The sequence below is a fragment of the Bubalus bubalis genome, chromosome 6, assembly GCF_019923935.1.
Source record: "Bubalus bubalis isolate 160015118507 breed Murrah chromosome 6, NDDB_SH_1, whole genome shotgun sequence".
NCBI lineage: Eukaryota > Metazoa > Chordata > Mammalia > Artiodactyla > Bovidae > Bubalus > Bubalus bubalis.
This window is the reverse complement of record NC_059162.1, coordinates 57312661-57334780: the sequence shown is the minus strand read 5'-3', so window position 1 is coordinate 57334780 and position 22120 is coordinate 57312661. Positions and strand designations below refer to the sequence as shown.

The 22120-nt window shown below is 39.3% G+C and overlaps 1 protein-coding gene across 1 annotated transcript in view; it reads left to right on the top strand.

Annotated features, from left to right (window-relative positions):
• The window catches only part of CLCA1 (chloride channel accessory 1), a 33909-nt gene extending 15774 nt beyond the window's left edge, over positions 1–18135 (top strand). Inside the window, exons 6-14 of the mRNA XM_006080482.4 lie at positions 3164–3382; positions 3931–4158; positions 7894–8068; positions 9857–9963; positions 12613–12828; positions 13893–14154; positions 15051–15221; positions 16583–16816; positions 17624–18135. Of these exons, the coding sequence (XP_006080544.3) occupies positions 3164–3382; positions 3931–4158; positions 7894–8068; positions 9857–9963; positions 12613–12828; positions 13893–14154; positions 15051–15221; positions 16583–16816; positions 17624–18006 (1995 nt within the window). The 3' untranslated portion in view covers positions 18007–18135. The remainder of the gene's footprint in view (positions 1–3163; positions 3383–3930; positions 4159–7893; positions 8069–9856; positions 9964–12612; positions 12829–13892; positions 14155–15050; positions 15222–16582; positions 16817–17623) is intronic.
• Positions 18136–22120: the final 3985 nt, after the last annotated feature.

Below are 22120 nucleotides of genomic sequence, written 5' to 3'. Positions count from 1 at the left end.
TTTTTTTTGCTTCTCCATCTTCTCTCTTCCACTAGCTTTTAGCTTAATGGCTTAGAACTACTTCAAATATCCTTAAAGACAGAAAAGTGTTGGTTAAATAAGAAATTCATCCGGGGGATCAGGTACTTTTTTTGTGAGTAATAAGGACATGATCAGTAACCTTTAACTTTCAGAGATCTTTCAGCCTGCGTATTTGTTTTTGGTTGTTAACTAAAATTTTCTATCTTTTTAAGAATGTTGGTGCCATTAGGGAGTTTGTACATAATTTTAATAGCTTTAAGTAGTTTTAAAATACTGATCTTCCTCCATCCCATTGTAAGTTGAAGATGCATTTAATATACCTCACCTACAGAATATCTTAACTTAGACCAGCCTGCCTCATGCATCCTCAGAACATTTACATTAGTTTCTGGGCAAAATCATCTACCATAAAATCTGTGGTATAATAAGGTGTTGAATGTGTCCTGTAATTTATTGAATATGGTACAGAAGTAAAAAGACAGAATGGCTGTAAGTACATTAGTTATTTAGCCTCACAATCATCTGGTTCACTAGAAGCTACATACAGCTCAATGCCACTAGCCATCATCACCAGAGAGTATCATACTGCATGCCACAACCCAGGAAAAGATCAAAATTCAAAATTTGAGGTACGGTTTCTACTGAACGTGTATTGCTTTTGCACCATAATAAAGTCCAAAAATTGTAAGTTGAACCATTGTAAGTCAGCGATCATCTGCATTTCTTAATAATTTTTTAAATGACCAACTGCTCATAAAATAAACTTGACAAATTATCTTTATTAAAGCCAAACATATACATCAGCAAATTTGCACAAACTAAGATAAATGCATCAGTTAAGTGACTTCAGTGCAGAATGTCTCTTATCTTCCCAGTCTTTTACACAAAATTATGTTTTCTTTTTGGATAAGAGTGTAGTAACTTGCAAGGGTCTATCTATAACAATAAAGCGAAAGTGAAGGTTGCTCAGTCATGTCCTGTTCTTTGTTATCCCATGGACTGTACAGTTCATGGAATTCTCCAGGCCAGAATACTGAAGTGGGAAACCTTTCCCTTCTCCAGGGGATCTTCCCAACCAGAGATCAAACCCAGGTCCCCACATTGCAGGTGGATTCTTTACCAGCTGAGCCACAAGGGAAGCCCTAACAAAGATAAGTTTTTAAAATGTGGTTCACTAAGGCCATCCTTCAGTCTGGCTTTGTAGTTTATTTCCAGGATAATTCAGCAACTTCCAAAGGGGGGACTAGATTGTTTTAAATTAGTCACAGTTAAAGTTGATGCACAGTCAGGTTTGGGAGCCTCTGCTTGCGGTTTACAAAAAAGTATTTTAGGTTCCCTTGCTAAAAAGTAGCTATAATGATAACACAGAAAGTGAAACTGGTAGCTGCTCAGTTGTGTCTGACTCTTTGTGCATCCATGGACTGTAGCCCACCAGCCTCTTCTGTCCATGGAATTCTCTAGTCAAGAATACTGGAGTGGTTTGCCATTTCCTACTCTAGGGATGATCATATGGAAACACTGCCAAAACAATCTGAAAAATACAAATAAAGAGAAAAATAAATGTTTTCCAGCTAATGATGACTTTTTACATTACTTGAATCCCAGATATTTAGGATTTTTAATTGAATATAATAATGTAAAGTCACTGAGAGGAAGAATTAGTTTATACCATTTTTGTGTACTAAGCCTCCTTTTTAAATCCCCCAAATAAGGAAATGGCAACCCACTCCAGTACTCTTGCCTGGAAGAAAGGGGAAGACGCTATCATTTATTGGCTGTGTTTGTATTGTCTATTGCATATGTTCTCCTGTAGTTCTTGCCTAACAACTATTGCCATTGTGTAGATTTTAAAAAACCACTGACATACAGATTGGTAAATGTTATTAAAAATAACAACAACAACAAACTTACATCGAGCTTTTATTTTATATCAGATATAGAGCTAAGTTTTGAGGAAGCAAATTTAATGAGACAGGGTTCTGTCATAGATTAATTTTCATCCATTCAGTAAGTACACTATAATGTTAAAGGGGCCTTATTTAAATTTCTTATAGGGTACTTTGAGGTCACAAGGTTGAGTAGAAATTCTTTGCAGAAAGTGTATGAAATGAGAAAACATTTTGAAAATAACTTTTGGGGCTGAAACATGAGGGTAGAGTTCATGAGGCAGAAGACATAGGAAGAACTCCTCGACATAGTGGGAATGGTGAGCAGACACAGAGATATATAAACAGTCTGGCAACCTTGAGCACTTACAGGCTGCAATAGGGAAAATTAGAGCCTTGGGATGCACAGCCAGAGCGAGGATAGACAGTGAAGTGAAGTAGTCTGGATTGTAGTGTGTGAGCAATGATGAGCCGCAAAAAGATATTAAGTACAGGAATAAGAAGGACTATGTTCCTGGTAAGTGTGGAGTAGAGCAGTATGGAAAAGTCAGATAGGAGACTCCAGTAGTTGAGGGAGGGACCATGAGGGCTTGAATGATGGACATTCCATTGGAGAAGGAAAAAAGATGATATCCTGGAGAGAGAGTGAAGTGTATTGATGGTGTTATTTTGCAGAGGGAAGAAGGAAGGAAAAGCGTTTCCTGATTTAGGTGACTGAATAGATAGTGGTGACATCAAGTTAGGAAGTGCTTGGTGATGAAGAGGAGCAGAGTCAAAGGAAAGGTGATGTGTTCAGTTATGAACCCCTGAGGTGGAGGATCCTGTGGACATCCAACTGGATTTTGGAGAGAGCTGGAATGTTGGGTATTGAAAGTTGAAACAAGGTATTTTTAAATCACTGGGAACTAAGAAAGTGAGCAGGAAGTGAAGGAATGGAGAGAGAAAATGGTACCAGGGGAAAAATGTTGAGATATATGTGGCTTGAGGATACTGGTGATTGCTTGCAATGGCAAATTTGAGAAATAGAAGGGAAGCTAAGAACAAGTAAATAGATTCTTGAGGAGCACAAAGGGTCCAATGAGGTCAAAGACATGTTTTGAGATAGAAGCTATGAATTTTCACTGTGATTTTCCCCAAGGCAGACTGAGAAGGAGGTCATGTAAATGTAAATCTATACTTAAAATATTTTAGTCAAATTATTAAAGATTTTAACAAGTAGTTTACTGTTATCTGTATCATTTTATTGACAATTTTAGGTGGTTGAATTCTGTACAGATAAAAATCACAATAGAGAAGCCCCAAACGAGCAAAACAAAAAATGCAATCACCGAAGCACATGGGAAGTGATCCAAGATTCAGAGGATTTTAAGACAACAACTCCTATGACAACACAGCCACCCAGTCCCACCTTCTCATTGCTGCAGATCGGACAAAGAATTGTGTGTTTAGTCCTTGATAAGTCTGGAAGCATGACGGTAAGTTCAGTGGGTCTTGGTCTTCTGGATGCTCATCTCATATTTCTATATGATATGATCTAGACCACATCTTGGAACTGGCTGTGAATAAACACAACCCCAAAGGTCAGAACAGTTATAAGCAGAATATTTTCATCAAAAAAGGCCACCTTCACTTTATTCAACAAAAATTCAGCATCAAGTGTCTCATTTGCCAAATAGCTTTCAATTTGTGAGCAAAGATCTGATGAACTATATAAAATTAACCTTTTTTGTGTTTTCCTGACAATATGTACATTTATAAAACTATTTCTAGGACATTGAACTAATGAACTAAAGCCAAACCTGGATTTAGCTTTTAGAGTTATTTATACAAAAGCCCTGAAATTGTATTCAAATATACTACTAAATATAAAGGAGAAATTTTCCTCCATAGAAGGATATGCCTTGCGTAAACTTGTTGTTATTTACTCTGCGCCGAGGCAACTACTTCCAAATTCCCTCAGTTCTGTTGTCAGTCTGCCGGTCCAAACCTAACCTGACTGCTTTTCTTCTGCTTTTCCATTTAGATTGGTAACCGCCTTAACCGACTGAATCAAGCAGGCAAACTCTTCCTTCTGCAGACGGTTGAGCAAGGGTCCTGGGTCGGGATGGTGACGTTTGACAGTGCTGCCTATGTACAAAGTGAACTTGTACAGATAAACAGTGCCACTGAAAGAGACACGCTTACCAAAAGCTTACCCACAATAGCCTCAGGAGGAACATCCATCTGCTCTGGGCTTCGATCAGCATTCACTGTGAGACAAGTTCCCCTATCATAGTTTGCCAATGTTTACAATTTATGTCTCCTAAGAAATTATCTTTTCCAGTATTTCTATGCATGCCTCATGTCTAGCTGAATTAGACAACCAAGGGCAGAGCAATGGTCCAAATGATGCAGTGACACAGGCCCCAAAAACTGTTAACTAATTCATTCATGCTTTTGTGTTTTTCTGCACCTGTGCATTCATGCTTTTCTGCTTTCATCTGAAACATTCATGGTGTTACTTCTACATGCCGGGCATTGCAATGTGCCAGGCATTAAGAGTACCATGAGGGCCAAACATACCACACCTGCTGTCATGGAGCTTAAAATCTTATTAGGGGAAGATTCTTTAACCTCATAGTCACATAAATAAGTGTATAATCATACACTAATGCATGTTATGATGAAAGGTACACAGGGATATAAGAGAATATCTTCTCTGAAGAAAAAAGTAAACTTAGAGTTATGGTTAAATTTTGAAGTAGATTAACATTCCAAACTTTTGGGTATATAAGACCTCCTTTTGGGCAAGCAAATGGTTTAAGTTTGAAATAGGAGGGCTTAGGCACTGCGAGTCTAATTGTATTAGGGATGTATCCAAAGATCCCATCTGATCATCCAATCATGTCACCCCTCTACTTAGGTCTCAATCTCTCCCCATTTTCAACAAAGCTAAATAAAATTTCTCAATCTAATATTTAATTTATTTTATAATATAGCCGCTACCTACCTTTCCAGGCTTAATTACCTGGGACTCTCCTCCAGATATTTATGCTTAAGCAAATTAGATTACCTGTCCTTTGCCAGCAGTTTCCACACTTTTGCCCAGCCAGCTCCCTATTTAATTTTTCATCACTCCTTTATATCTCTAATCATACTCTTCCTCCACATATCCATCACAGACACTATTTCTTGATGTCTTTCCTGATCCTTTCAACTGTATAGAGTTTCTCTTTCTGAATGCTATGAACTTGTTTTCTACTTTTAAAACTATCTCAAGAGTTTTAGCTCTTCTGTCTTCTTTCCTGTTATGTCCTTTGCTCAAACAAAACTTGTTCTGAGATATGAATTATCTTTTAACTTCTGGTACAATATCTTTTATATAGGAGGTTCTCAATAAATAAAATTAAATTGAGCTATTTGATTATATCAGATGCTTAAATGATCCAAACATAAACTATGATATTCTATATTTATTAGGGGCTATTTAGTCCCATGAAATAAATAGTAGGGCTGAGAGAAGCTGGCTGGTCTAAGGTCTCAGAATCTCTGCAGTGTCTTGGGAAAGTCTACCTTCTGCCTGCTTGGGGCACAACACATCAATGGGGCTATTCCCGATTTCCAAGCAGCAGCAGGAATATTTAGTTTTCAGCTCACATGTTTCATGTTGACAGTGGACTCAAGCATTCCCTCATATGCAGTCTGACCCTCTGGCCCTTTTATTCCACTTTGAAGATCAGTTCCCTAGAAGTGGATTTTATTGCATACACAGTCAGCTTCAAAACCCTTCTCCAGATGCCTTTGTGCACCTGGGCTCTCTTGCCTCTGCCACTCACCCACACATTTTGATTAAAGAAGCAAGTAAGGGAGGGAAACTGACACTGAAATCACTAACATGTCTACAGAACTCATGGTATACAAAACTCAAGGGGAAATGATTAATACCAAATGGCCTGACGGTGAAGAGGGAACTTCTGGTTCTGCATTTCCCACTTCAGTGGGTGAGAGAGTATGTGAGCCACACAATTGGAATTTAGCTGCTCCTCCTGCCCTACAGAGCCCAGGTATGGGGTGGGAGGAGCTTGTGTGTGACCACGGGGTGATGAGGCAAAGGGCCTTGGATCCTGCCCTGTCTCAAGTTCCCTGCTGGCCCCTGGTGAGGACCCTGCTCAAGTATGGCAGTGGTGTGTGTTGAGCTGGGGCCACTGGACTTTACTTGTTTTCTTAGCTTGTTCAGTGCCCATTGGTTTTCCACCAGCTGACTCACCACACTCTGGCTCTCAATGCTGGAGCACAGCCCTGAGCACCCCATGTCCTGCATCTAGCCCTTGGGAGGTTGCACACCCCTTAGCTTCTAGGACAAGATAAATTGCCCTCTTGCCTGCCAGTTCTCAAGTCAGCTGATTTCCATTTCCCCTATGGATACTTGCGGACTTCTGCATGTTTTCCATGACACACAGCAATGATGGGGAGTGGGACAAGGGAATCCAAATTGAGCCCTTCCTCTAGCCTCTCAGGGGCTTCTCTGGTGGCTCAGATAGTAAGGAATCTGCCTGCAATGCAGGAGACCTGGGTTCAATCCCTGGGTTGTAAAGATCCCTAGGAGAAGGAAATGGCAACCCACTTCAGTATACTTGCCTGGAGAATCCCAAGGACAGAGCAGCCTGGTGGGCTACAGTCCATAGAGTCACAAAGAGTCAGACATGAGCCCTGCAGCTTGGTCAGACTGAGGTCTCAACCACAGCTGACAGGCTCCTGGGCTTCTGGGCTCCAGGCTTCCTCACATGACAGCAATCAGAGTTCTGCCTTCATCCTCTGTGGAGCAGCCCCCTCTAAAAAGGAGTGGGGCAGAAGTCTCCTCTGCTTTCAGCTCTTTTAACCTACATCAAGTTTCTTCCCTTCCTGAGAGTCTGGTCCAGAGATTGGAGTTACTTAGAATTACTTGTTTCCTCTACGTCTGAGTCTCCCTTCCTCTTTTAAAGGGAAGGTGAACTCTTGCCTTCCTCTTCATAAACATTATGATTTTTATCTGATTTTCCTTCTTATCCAATATTGGCACAAGGTATAACTTCTCTATACCACATAAAAAACATAATCTGTGTCTACCAGGAATAGTTGAGACATAGGTGTCATAAGACAACTAGGAACTAGGGATTAATAAGAACAAAATGTTTTGCTTTCATCAGAGGGGATATTAAAAATTTTAATAATTCATGTGAACTGCTGCTGCTGCTAAGTCGCTTCAGTCGTGTCCGACTCTGTGCAACCCCATAGATGGCAGCCCACCAGGCTCCCCCGTCCCTGGGATCCTCCAGCCAAGAACACTGGAGTGGGTTGCCATTTCCTTCTCCAATGCATGAAAGTGAAAAGTGAAAGTGAAGTCGCTCAGTCGTGTCCGACTCTTTGCGACCCCATGGACTGCAGCCTACCAGGCTCTTCCGTCCATGGGATTTTCCAGGCAAGAGTATTGGAGTGGGGTGCCATTGCCTTCTCCATATGTGACCTGAGAACTGACCAATCAGAACCAAGGCCAGCCATGAACAGCTGGAATGGTAAGACTGATGAATACCAGGCAAGCTAAAATCTGCCATGAGTCTAATATGATAATAGTAATATATTAGTCCCCATTATTATCCCTATTAAATGAGAATGGTTTCTGAAGTCATCTGGGAACCTCTGAAAGCCTGTCAAGGAGACATCATGTGAAGGAAAGTAGAAAACCCTTCTTTTCTGCGTCCCTAGAGCTGTCCATCCCTGGGACTGCCCTGTATCCCACCTTACTGAGCCTTCTCTGCAACAGGCTAACCGAGGAAAAAAATCACTGTCAAGTTCCATGAATCTTGTTGATTTATAATCGTATCACTGCAAGACAGAGAGATATTTGACCATTCCCAGACACTTTTGTTTATTCCCTCTAGAATTTCTCTTCTCGTTCTCTTTAATTGCAATTTTCCCAATACTTTGGCTACCCTGAGTGTGACAACTCATGCCTGAATTATGTCCTTAGGTGATTAAGAAGAAATATCCAACAGATGGAGCTGAAATCGTCTTACTGACCGATGGGGAGGACAACACGATAAGTGCATGCTTTGACGAGGTGAAGCAAAGCGGAGCCATCATCCACACAGTCGCCCTGGGGCCGTCTGCAGCACAGGAACTAGAGGAGATGTCAAAAATGACAGGTGAAGGGTGACCTGCTGAGTCCCACTGTGTTTTCTCTTCCACTGGACTTTGAGCTCCAGTGCACTGGGGAGTAGGGGAAGGGTAGGGCGAGGAGATATGGGGTTATCTTACTGACCAATCAGCTGCCCTTACCCCCAAATGACTTTAGAACCAGCTCCACTCATTTATTCTAATGCCTTGTTTCTAGGATTAGGGCAGTCTGGAGAAGATGGGACCAGCACACCACTTGGGACTCTCTTCCCAGACACGTTATAAAGATTGGAAAGAATCTAATAGGTTAATTAGGAGCTATTCACTTCCAGTTGGCAGCTGACCAAGAGACCCCGGGGAGACAGAGGACAAGCCACTAACTATATAATACCATGATACAAGTGCTCTGTTAGTAATAGAGGGTACAGTGAGCACAGAAGGGAGCCTAGACTTCATCTGGAGAAGAAGCGTACAGGAAGGTGACATCTGAACTGGGACGTGAACAAGAAGTGCAGGGGAAAAACAAAGTGCCTGCTGAACCACACAGAAGGCCACTCTGAAAATATAGAATGTAATGCAGTTTCTTTGTAAAACATTCATACATTATGCTTCACCTTCCATATGCACATGTTTAAAACAGATCCCACCTGAACTATTCTTCAGCAGAGTGGGTTTTTATTACTTTAAATTTGTTTAACCTAGGGCCAGAATTATGGATATCAATTGCTGAGTTGTCCTCTGAGTCAGCTAAAACAACAGACTGTTTGCTCCTAACAGTATTTGTCTTATGCTGGGATTCCTAGAAGCAGAGCCTGAGAAAGGGATTTGGGTGCATGTGATTTACAGAGGGAGAGCTCTCAGGTGAAAGGGGCAGTAGAGACTAAGATCAGGCAGGGGAAGCTAAGCACAGATGTGAATTAGGAGGCCAGCTGAAGCCTGCCCTCAAGGAGGCTCTGGATCTAGAACTGCAAAACAGATTTGGTCCAGTCTTCAAAGACAGACCACTGTACCACTGTGTCCATCAGTCAGTGGTTAAAAAATGTCAGGGCAGGGCAGGGGTGAGTGGGGCATGCTGTTCTTTAGCTAGGGTGGCCCCATTTTGTAAGGCAATTTTCTGTAAAGGAGGCAGCTATATGCTGTTTGGCTAACACTCAGAGCTGCTGGAGAGAGATGCATTAGTCTAGATAAGGGGATCTGGGTGAGATACCAACAGGATGACCAAAACACTCTCCTCAGATTTTAGATGTCACTAAGAGTTTAAAAGTGCCTTAACATCAACTACCTTAGTTACACCTGTTCTAAATAGGTGTAGATTACATGGCTGGTATATCATCTCATGTTTACTACATATAATACTTTTCTATAACCATCACTTGTCAGTTATTTCTTGCTGCTGTAACATACACATTTTTTCTGATTTAAGAGAAAACTTGAAAGTCAAGCTTGCTAAGATTATGTGTAAAATAAGAATAAATCAATACACTTGCAGTGAGGCTTAATGGCTCATATGAAAGTGCGTGACCTTTAAAACACAAGATTTATATTACTAGTTGTGGTCTATGGGGGATTCTTATCTGCTTTGCAGAGGGCTGAAGTAGCCAAATGACGATGTTACTGAAGGATTTGTTTAGTAGGATTAAAATATTATTAATAGTATCAGGTTCTGAGTTAATCTGGACACCTATTTAATGTTAATCTATTAATATTAATGTTTAATAGCACAAGAGTATTTTGTGTATTTTATCTTAACAATTGCTAAAATGTTGCAAATATTTGTTTTCTAGAAAATAACTTCTGATAACATAATTGCATTCTAGGAGGTTTGCAGACATATGCTTCAGATCAGGTTCAGAATAATGGCCTCGTGGATGCTTTCGCGGCCCTTTCATCAGCAAACAAAGCTGTCTCCCAGCGCTCCATTCAGGTCAGAGTTCCTCCTCAGTTTTTCATGTTTATTAAAAACCATAGCCAAGATAGGGAGTTTCATGGTTATGAGTTTTAAGTCCACATTCCTCTAGTAATGAATTAAAATAGAAGCTTTAGCCTGATATTAGCCATTATTTCTAAAATGCAACACTATTCCTTTAAACAATGCAATCAGTGCTTCTAATTTGGAAACAATACTAAGTGACTTCCTCTTAGAAACCATCAACATAAAATGTAATGGGTCCAAGAATTCTTTTTTAACATATGTTAACAAGCATCCATAGCAATATAATTGGCCCAGAATTTTCTTCAGAGTAGATTATCTCAATATAAATTATCTAGAACAACTTTTCAGGGATTACTTGGTCTTTTTTTCCATTACCTCAAATTCCTGGTATTTGTCAAGATTTTCCTATAAAGAGTGGAAAGTGATTTGTACTGTAAAAAGCCCACGTGGTCAGTCCAGTCACCCGGATCCTGTTCCTGGGTCTGTCATTAACTGTGACCATGGGCAAAGAACTTCACCTCTCTGGACTTAAGTTCTCAGCCAGACATGAACCACAAAACTGCGTTCCTTATGGTTCTAGAATTTCAAGAAAACAGAATTTTCTTTCAACAGTCTTGGGACAATAAAAAATGGACAAATATATTAAGTGCTCTTTCCTAATGGCTGTAAAAATCTTTAAACCAGAGAGAGTGAATAATCAGCACCACACCTGTGTGAGTTGTAACTTTTATTGTGAATGAAAGTAAAAATAATGTAAATGAAAGCCAAATAATGACCTACTCTATAGCACAGGGAATTCTAATCAATACTCTGTAATGGCCTATATGGGAAAAGAATCTATATGCGCTTCTCTGGTGGCTCAGGGGTAAAGAATCTGTCTGTAACGCAGGAAACATGAATTCAATCCCTGGGTTAATAAGAACCCCTGGAGAAGTAAATGGCAACCCACTCTAGTATTCTTACCTGGAAAATGCCATGGACCGAGGAGCCTGGTGGGTTATAGTCCATGGGGTCACAACAGAGTCGGACAAGACTTAGCAACTAAACACAACATATGTATATGTATAACTGATTCACTTTGCTGTACTCCTGAAACTAACACAACACTGTAAATCAACTATACTCCAATAAAATTTTTTTAAAGCCAAATAATGTCAGATTTCAAAACAATAGGCTTTTTAGTCTATCAGTGTAGCATTTATTCAGTCAAAGAATATAGCAGTTACACTCATTTACGAATATTAAACCCAAGATCCTGATTTGAACACAGGAGGAACATGTCTTAGAAAAGTAATTAAACTGATTAATGGGCAAGTTCACAGTCAGGCAGTTTCTGCCCAGTATTTTTATATTTAAGAAACCTAAAAGGGAGGGAGATTGAGACATGAGTAGGACTCATTTCCACACCTGTCATAAGAACAAGATCTAAGGGCCCCTTGCTTTCTTCACATCTTAGATAATAATCTATTTTCAAAACTAGAAAGTTGGGTTTGATGACCAAAACATCCTATCTTCTGACAGATACTCATTTAAAGACCATAAATAATTAACTAGGAGATAATCCTGAAAAATTATACTTTCTACAAAGTCTGGTTAGCCCTTCCCTACTTCAACCCCTGCTCTACAGCTCCTTCATTCTTCTCCAGATAACAAATCAGCCTTGGGCAGTGACTTATTTCATTTACCTTCACAGGGACTGCAATAATAAACTAATACAATTATGTAAAGTTTAAAAATAAAATAAAATTAAAAAAAAAATTGACCTAGGACTTTGTTATTTGCAAGTCAAACAATCCAGATGTGGGTCAAAGTAAGTTGTAGTTAGTCCCCTTAAGGGTTTAAGTCCAGTAATAAGATGAGATGTACAGTATGCTGGTAGGTATCAGGCAAAACACACTGTGAGGACATCAAAGGATTGATAGAAACAAGATCCACCCACAGACTTAGGGAATGAAATTAGGGCTTCTGGGGGAAGGATGGGAGGAAGGGATCGACATGTACACACTGCTATATTTAAAATGGACCTACTGTATGGCACATGGAACTCTGTTCAATGTTATGTGGCAACCTGGGTGGGAGGGGAGTTTGGGGGAGAATGGCTACATGTTTATGTATGGCTGAGTCCCTTCACTGTCCACCTGAAACTATCACACCATTGTTCGTTAATTGGCTATACCCCAATACAAAATTGAAAGTTTAAAAAAAAAAAAACATACTGTGGGAGATCAAAGGAGGGAGAGATTATTCTTGCTGGTGATATAGACATCAAGTGACGTTCAAATTGAATTTTGAAGGGTAGGTAAGCCTTAGACAAATGGAGATGAATGTATAGATTTCCAGGAAAAGCAGAGATTGTGGTAGTCAGAGTGTCAGAGATTCATGAAGATCATAAGAGGAAGTGGTCTTGTTTGGGTGTCAGAATCAACATTATGGAAGCTAAGGCTGGAAAAGTCATTTATGATTGGATCATTAAAAAAAAGAAGAATTGGATTATAATAGGTACTAAACATCAAGTCAAGTTCTTTGGTACCACTGAAGTCTTTTTAATGGGGCGACTAATAGTTGGAGGCAAAATGGAAGCTATTATGTGATGGGAGCTGTATTCTCCAGAAAGTAAAGAATTGTATACTTACTTTACAGCTTGAGAGTAGGGGATTAACCCTCCAGAACAGTCAGTGGATGAATGGCACAGTGACTGTGGACAGCACTGTGGGGAAAGACACTTTGTTTCTCATCACCTGGACAACTGATCTTCCCCAAATCCTTCTCTGGGATCCCAGTGGAAACAAACAAGATGGCTTTGTAGTGGATAAAAAGACCAAAATGGCCTACCTCCAAATCCCAGACATTGCCAAGGTATGGGCTCATCTTTTTTCCTTCTCACAGTTTGATAAGATAAAATAAAATTTGTACAGAATAATCACAGCTTTTAAAATGACAGTGGTTGCTTAAAAAAAAAAAAAAAGAGTCAGTGTTGAATGAAAGAGAACAAGGAAAAAACTCCATTTGGTGGAAATTACTCAGTGTGACAGCAAATCTCTTCAGTCACTCAGTTGTGTCCGACTCTTTGAAACTCCATGGACAGCAGCATTCCCTGTCCATCACCAACCCCTGGAGCTTACTCAAACTCATGTCTATCAAGTCAGTGATGCCATCCAGCCATCTCATCCTCTGTCATCCCCTTCTCCTCCTGCCTTCAGTCTTTCCCAGCATCAGGGTCTTTTCCAATGAGTCAGTTCTTCACATCAGGTGGACAAAGTATTGGAGTTTCAGCCTCAGCATCAGTCTTTCCAATGAATATTCAGGACTAATTTCCTTTAGAATGGACTGATTGGATCTCCTTGTAGACCTAGGGACTCTCAAGAGTCTTCTCCAACACCACAGTTCAAAAGTATCAATTCTTTGGTGTGCAGCTTTCTTTATAGTCCAACTTTAACACCCATACATGACTACTGGAAAAACCATAGCTTTGACTAGTTGGACCTTTGTTGGCAAAGTAATGCCTCTGCTTTTTAATATGCTGTCTAGGTTGGTCATAGCTTTAGTCAAGAAAAAGGAGATCGGTGATATTTTCTCCAGGTATTAAAAGGAGAACCTTCAAATTACACAGCAGCTGATGCTTTGGCATAATGAAAACTATTTCCTCTATTGATCCTGCTCTTGAGAAACCAATGCTATGATAAGGACACAACTTTCAAACCTCATTTTTCCCAACTAGAATTTTCTTGGCAGTAAGAACCATGTCATTAGTCCAAACATACCAAAGTTTCCCTTGACTAAGAGAGTATAAAACACCTTCTTAGATCTACTTTTAATGTATATATATCAGATGAGCTCTTCCTATAGTTGGCATTGAAGTCAGGTCTGTCACTTAAATTTATTAACTGGAAATGTCTCTCTTTTTTTTTTTTTTTGGCTAGGTTGGCATTTGGAAATACAGCCTACAAGCAAGCTCCCAAACCCTAACTTTGACTGTCACCTCCCGTGCATCAAGTACTACTTTGCCTCCAGTTACAGTGACCTCTAAAATGAACAAAGACACAGGCAAATTCCCTAGCCCTGTGGTAGTTTATGTAAAGATTCACCAAGGAACCAAGCCAATTCTCAGGTCCAAGGTCACAGCACTAATAGAATCAGTGGATGGGAAAACAGTTACCTTGGAATTATTGGACAATGGAGCAGGTAACCACCCCAGGAACTGGACACATTTTTCTTTTCCAGGAAACAACCAAGCAACAGCAGGAGGGCATATTGTGGTGAGGAGTCCAGCACTGGGGTTGTGCTTGGGAGAGCTCTCTGCCTCCCTACAACTCCTATATTTCAAAATGTTGGGAAACATGAGAAGAGCTTGCCTTTAGCTTCTATAAAGTGCAAAAAAGTTGTCAGTGAGCATTCCAACCCTCTCAGAAAAGGAAAGGAGGAAAATTAATGGCTATTTTGTGTTAGGAGTTTGTGATGGATGGATAGATAGATAGATCTTCATTTCTTATCTTCACCACACACTTTTGAAGTATTATGATCCCTACATTACAGATGAAGAAAGAGGCTTTAACATTTGGAAAGCAGCAGAGATGGATTCAAGTATTGTTATATGTGACTCCCCTATCTATGTGAATTCTATATTATCTTGCCCAAAGTGAAAAGTCTATTATTTTTATATTTAAGAAGTCTAACAGGGTGAGAAAAAGAAAATTCTACATTTATTTTAGAAGGAACTTGACTATTTACTATAAAACAAGTAACTTTATTAAAACAAATTCTGTAAATGAATTTTCTACCTAAACCTATCCTCGGTAAAAGTCATAAATTTTAAGGAAATAATCATACAACACTTTTTGTCACCAGTAACATACAGTAATTCAATTCAGTTCAACAGATAATTATTGAGTAGTTACTTTGTGCTATGTTGGATGTAACAGAGACACATGACTTGATCGCTGATTTCAAAAAGACAATTCAGGAGGACAAGATGCATGCATTTGAAATTACACACACACAAAGTGGTGAAAGAAGTGTACCTCATCCTTAACACAGTCAAATCCTAATGCCTTCATTAATTCCTTCATTTCTCTGTCAAGGTGCTGATGCTACTAAGGATGATGGTATCTATTCAAGGTATTTTACAGCTTATGATACAAATGGTAGATACAGTGTAAAAGTGTGGGCTCTGGGAGGAGTCAACACAGCCTCTCAGAAGGTATCACCCCAGCGAAATGGAGCCATGTACATACCTGGCTGGATTGAGAATGGTGAGTAATCTATAGCAACATCCTTGGCTTGAGTAAAAGGCTTGGAATCAAGGGAAAACCAAAACCTGAGGATAAAATGGTGCAGAATTAAATCAGTTTCTCAACCTTACCATTACTGACATTTTGGTCACATAATTCTTTATTGTGGAGGGCTGTCCTGTGCATTGTGAGATGTTTAGCAACACTTCTGGCCTCTATTTACTAGACATCAGAAGCAGCCCTCACAGTCATGACAATCAAACATATATCCAGACATCATTCACTATTCTCTAGGTAACAACATAGCACCTATTAAGCCATCAGATTGAGTATAGATTTTGACTGCCTTGGTTCAATTCCAGCCTTCTACCAGATAAAGTATTTTAGGTACTCTCTTGTGCTTTGTCTGCCTCACTTGTAAAATAGGTAATAATAGTAACTACCTCATGGAATGGTTATGATGAATAAATAAGAAAATGCATCTAAATAAGCTATTGCTGGTAAACAAGAACACCACTGATTGAACAGGTCAGGGGTTTTTAGAATTTCAGGATGACTTTTATACAAATTTTCAGCAAGAATGTGAAGCAAATTGGAATTGCTACATTAACTAGATTTCCATGCATTCACTGAGGAAATCAAGTCTTTCAAAAGCACACAATTTTAGAACCCCTAACATAACACATTTTGTGAGAAACTACAGTCTAATAAAAAAGATAAAACACAAATATGGAGAGAAAGAGAAAAATTCAAAGACTAAATAATCAAGGCAATTCTTGAATCCCAGCTAAATGATTAAGAAATAAATAGGAAAGAAAAGAAAACCCACAGTATTACCTAGGTAGAAGAGATTGCTTGAAGAAGTCTGAGAAGGTTTAAAGCAGAGGTAGTATTTAAACTGATGTTGTGGCCAGTTAAGATTAGGATAAGGTAGTAGGATAGCAAAAACAGAGGATAGGGTGGGAGGTGGAAGGGAGGTTCAAGAGGGAAGGGATTTCTGTATAGCTATGGCTGATTCATGTTGGCATACAGCAGAAGCCAACACAATATTGTAAAGCAATTATCCTCCAATTTAAAATTTAAAACACACACACACACACAAAATCAATTCCAGGACAGGTGTATTTATAAAAAACAAATTGTGGAAGCTATGTCACTAAATATCCAGGAAATAAATATATGTGAGATAAAGAACTATGATTCTCTTTGCTTTCCCCCCTCTGATGTGACCTGATTTAGGAGCTTTACAACAAATAAAGTAAGTTTTGTGTGTGGCAAGAAAGAAGGGAAGTGTAAGAAGAGGGCAACTCAATGACAAAACAGAGGGAAGTATAGCCATTTCATGGTGTTATCTGTCTTAACTGAGGGATTTTTTAACGCAGGTGAAGTAAAATGGAATCCACCAAAACCTGAAATTAACAAGGATCAAGGCAAGCAAGTATGTTTCAGCAGAACGTCCTCAGGAGGTTCATTTGTGGCCACTGATGTTCCAAAGGCCCCCATACCTGATCTCTTTCCACCATGTAAAATTACTGACCTGAAGGCAAAAATCGAAGGGGACAATCTCATTAATCTGACTTGGACGGCTCCCGGGGATGATTATGATCATGGAAGAGGTAAGCTGAATGTGGTATGGACCCTGTAAAGGAGGTTAGCAGCCAAGCAGAGGGGCAGAGGGTGGGAGGCAGGCAGGTGTGCTGTGATGCATGTTGAGGGCAGAAGGAAGGAGGGACCTGGGATGTCCTCTGAAATGACAGTTTAAGACTTTTAAACATGAGAAGTTTGGAATCTGAACAACTGGCCTATATAGGTGTAAGATATTTAAACCAGGAATAGGCAATCCTCAGTTTTTTTTCTGAAATCTTGCCAAGCTGTGCTTTAATAGACCTCATTTTCAGTAATGTCTCTTGGAGAGAACTGGGAATAGAGCATAGATACTGTGGAGCAGAGCTGTCCTTTGGAAGAAACCTCAGATTTTTTCTCTCAAAGTATGGTCTGTGGATTGCAGCATGGGTATCACATGAATGCTAGTTAGAAGTGTAGAACTGGGTCTACTGAACCAGAATCTGCATTTTAAGATCCCTGGATGATGTGTGTATACATTCAAGTTTGAGAAGCACAAATAATAAAATAATAAGCAGTAATTATCTCCTCTCTCAGTCAGATGCTATGGCCAGAAATAATTACCTAAGCTTTAAGTCAAGCCTGATCCAGTTTTACATTTATTACTCTGTCAGAATACAAAAGGGTACAGGATATAAAAATTAAAATGTAAAAAAAAAGATACTAGTGCTTATAAAAATGGACCATCAATTTATTTATTCATTGGTATTTTATAGTATGATGATATTGTTTCTAATAGATTTTTAAAAACTTTGACTTGCGGATTACAAATCACATCCTTTTTTTAAATTATGTTTTAGCTGACAAGTACATCATTAGAATAAGCACAAATATTCTTGAGCTCAGAGACAAGTTCAATGAATCGCTTCAAGTGAACACTACTGATCTCATCCCAAATGAGGCCAACTCAGAGGAAGTCTTTGTGTTTAAACCAGAAACCATCACTTTTACAAATGGCACGGATCTCTTCATTGCTATACAGGCTGTTGATGAGGTCAGCCTGAAGTCAGAAATCTCCAACATTGCACAAGTATCTTTGTTTATTCCCCCAGAGATTCCTCCAGAAAAACCAAGTCCTTCTCTTCCTTGTCCTGATATTAGTATCAACAGCACCATTCCTGGTATTCATATTTTAAAAATTATGTGGAAGTGGCTAGGAGAATTACAAATTTCCTTGGGCTGAGTTTTCCTGAGATAAATCATTCATCCTTCTTTTGATTATAAAGATTTATAGAATGTATTTTAGATTTCCTGTATGAGGCAATTTAATGAAATAAAATACTAAAAACTGGGTACACATGCATAAAAAGTATGTATTCAAATCCAAAAATTTAATCATTGTTCACTTATTATTTGAGTACAGAAAGAAGGGGTGCTTGCATCAATAAATGGAACTATGTTTAATTTGATTTGAGGAACTTTGCCAGTTATAAAAGAACATGTAATTACATTGAAATATGCCAGAAATGCCCAACTAGGTCAAACTATTTAAATATAAAAGGCATGTTCAATATTATATAGCAACATAAATGGGAAAAGAATTTGAAAATGAATAGGTACATGAATATGTATAACTGAATTACTTTGCTTTACATCTGAAACTAACACATTGCTAATCATCTATACTCCAAAACAAAATAAAAAGTTAAAAATAAATAAATAATATAAAATTCATGCCTTGTTATAGAAGAGATTTAGACCAACATTACCAGGATTATATATTCTTTTTCTCTAGATTTGGGCAAAGATGATGTATCTAAGAAAGAGATTGCATTGTAGCTTCCCTGGTGGTTCATCTGGTAAAGAATCCTCCCGCAACATGGGAGACCTGAGTTCAATCCCTGGGTTTGGAACATCCCCTGGAGAAGGGAATGGCTACCCACTCCAGTATTCTGACCTGGAGAATTCCATGGACTGTATAGTCCATGGGGTCGCAAAGAGTTGGACACGTGAGCGACTTTCACTTTCACTTTGCATTGTGGAATGAAATAACAGCATGGTAAAGGCTCCAAAGGCACAGAAATGTATGCAATGTGCATGCAGTTATGAGTCAAAGATGCCTAAAGCCACAGTGGTGGCACATGCAGTAGACAAGTAGGTTCAGGCCAAGTGTGAAGGAAAGTGATTGAGAAACATTTACTGTATACTTTGTGCCAAGTGTTCTATTAATGCCTTATATGCATTATCTTATGTAATGCAATTCAGTTCATTCAACAAATATTCATTAGCTGACTACTATATTCCAGGCTTATGCTAGGTCCTGAATACAAACAGATGAGTAAGATTTGGCTTTTTTCTTACAGGCAATAAGGAACATGGGAGGATAAATCAGGAGTACTATCTATGACTGAGTAGTGTGGGGAGGGAAGTTTTGGGGACTACATGAAGGACTAAACAAAACTGGAAGAGGTTATGGTCATGACAGATGAAAGGGGAAGGGGAAGAAAAGGGAAGAAGGACAAATAGACTTAGCAATATGACAGTTCCCATCAAGGACTAATCAAACATTCCAGTGCCTCCAAGGGCAAGTATTCTTGTAAAGTGGTTTAAAATTCCCAGTTTATTAGCACAATGAGTTTAATGTTCAAGTGACTCTCTGAAAACAAAACATCTAGAAGATTGTTTCTACATAGACTTTAGACTTTATTTATAGATACTCTTAAAAGGAAGATTCAAAAATTTTAAAATAGGACTTGAGGCACCTTAAAGATACATACAATAAGTATGTTTAAAAATTAAGAAAATAAAGAAATGGAAAAAAGTGGAAGTGTTAGTCACTCAGTTGTGTCTGACTCTTTGAGACCCCATAGACTGTAGCCCACCAGGCTTCTCTGTCTGTGGGATTCCCCAGGCAAGAATACTGGAGTGGGTTACCATTCCCTTCTCTAGGGGATTTTCCTGATCCAGGGATCAAACCCAAACCTCCTGCATTGCAGGTGGGATTCTCAATGATCTGAGCCACCAGGGAAGCCCGGAAGAAAGTAAATATATGATAAAAACTAGAGGAAACTTTAGCATATCCAAAGTCAAATATAATGTTCTGTTCAATTGCTGTCCCCAGGTCACGCATTTATGTTGAGCATCCAAGCAGGCAGAACAAAGATTAACAGGCTACAGTGAAAAAAAAAACAAAAACAAAAACATAGGTTCAAGAAGAGCATGACTTTCTCTGTTTGAGACCCAAGTGAAGTTTCATCTACAGGTCCTCAGTGAATTAGGGTACTGTGATGTTAAGGACAGCAGCTTCAGAAACATTCATATAATAATCACAACAAGTTTAATGTATTTGGCAAAACCAATACAATATTGTAAAGTTTAAAAATAAAATAAAATTAAAAAAAAATAATAATATAGCACTGATCAAAGCATCCTTCACGTAATCATTCTTCACTGTGGGGTTACAACACACTTCAGCATTGTACAGGAAAGACTGTTATACAGGGGCCCAAGCAATGCAAAACTAGCAAATAGTTCTTGGGTTTGCTCCAAAGACAAAATCTGAAATGAATGGATTGTATGTCCTTTAGTCTAAGAAAGACTAGTTTTTCTTATGTATCAGTTCAGTTCAGTCGCTCAGTCGTGTCCGACTCTTTGTGACCCCATGAATCGCAGCATGCCAGGCCTCCCTGTCCATCACCAACTCCCGGAGTTCACTCAGACTCACGTCCATCGAGTCAGTGATGCCATCCAACCATCTCATCCTCTATCGTCCCCTTCTCCTTCTGCCCCCAACCCCTCCCAGCATCAGAGTCTTTTCCAATGAGTCAACTCTTCGCATGTGGTGGCCAAAGTACTGGAGTTTCAGCTTTAGCATCATTCCTTCCAAAGAAATCCCAGGGCTGATCTCCTTCAGAATGGACTGGTTGGATCTCCTTGCAGTCCAAGGGACTCTCAAGAGTCTTCTCCAACACCACAGTTCAAAAGCATCAATTCTTCAGTGCTCAGCTTTCTTCACAGTCCAACTCTCACATCCATACATGACCACTGGAAAAACCATAGCCTTGACTAAATAGACCTTTGTTGGCAAAGTAATGTCTCTGCTTTTCAATATGCTATCTAGGTTGGTCATACCTTTCCTTCCAAGGAGTAAGTGTATTTTAATTTCATGCTACAGTCACCATCTGCAGTGATTTTGGAGCCCCCAAAAATATAAAGTCTGACACTGTTTCCACTGTTTCCCCATCTATTTCCCATGAAGTGATGGGACCAGATGCCATGATCTTCGTTTTCTGAATGTTGAGTTTTAAGCCAACTTTTTCACTCTCCTCTTTCACCTTCATCAAGAGGCTTTTTAGTTCCTCTTCACTTTCTGCCATAAGGGTGGTGTCATCTGCATATCTGAGGTTATTAATTTTTCTCCCAGCAATCTTGATTCCAGCTTGTGCTTCTTCTAGCCCAGCGTTTCTCATGATGTACTCTGCATAGAAGTTAAATAAGCAGGGTGACAATATACAGCCTTGACAGACTCCTTTTCCTCTTTGGAACCAGTCTGTTGTTCCATGTCCAGTTCTAACTGTTGCTTCCTGACCTGCATACAAATTTCTCAAGAGGCAGATCAGGTGGTCTGGTATTCCCATCTCTTTAAGAATTAGAACAGCAGAGAGTTCTGAGGCTAGAAAAACAGTGATATCCTAAAATTCATTACTGTTTAGTACTAAAATTCAGTACTGTTTATTGAGTACACATCCAGGTACTTTCCCAACCAACTAGACAGAAGATCAGATTGTAGTCTTTTTCTGAAAGTTATGAAACCAAACTAGGTTGCTTCCATGTCCTAGCTATTATAAACAGTGCTGCAATGAACATGGGGGTACATGTGTCTCTTTCAATTCTGGTTTCCTCAGTGTGTACGCCCAGCAGTGGGATTGCTGGGTTGTATGTCAGCCTATTTCCAGTTTTTTTAAGGAATCTCCACACTGCTCTCCATAGTGGCTGTACTACTTTGCATTCCCACCAACAGTGTAAGAGGGTCCCCTTTGCCACACCCTCTCCAGCATTTATTGTTTGTAGACTTTTTGATGGCAGCCATTCTAACCAACATGAGATTGTACCTCATTGTGGTTTTGATTTGCATTTCTCTGATCAGCAGATGAATGGATAAGGAGGTTGTGGTACATATACACAATGGAATATTACTCAGCTATAAAAAAGAACACATTTGAGTCAGTTCTAACGAGGCAGATGAAACTGGAGCCTATTATACAGAGTGAAGCCACAAAGAGAAATACCAATACAGTATATTAACACATATATATGGAATTTAGAAAGATGGTAACAATGACCCTATATGCAAGACA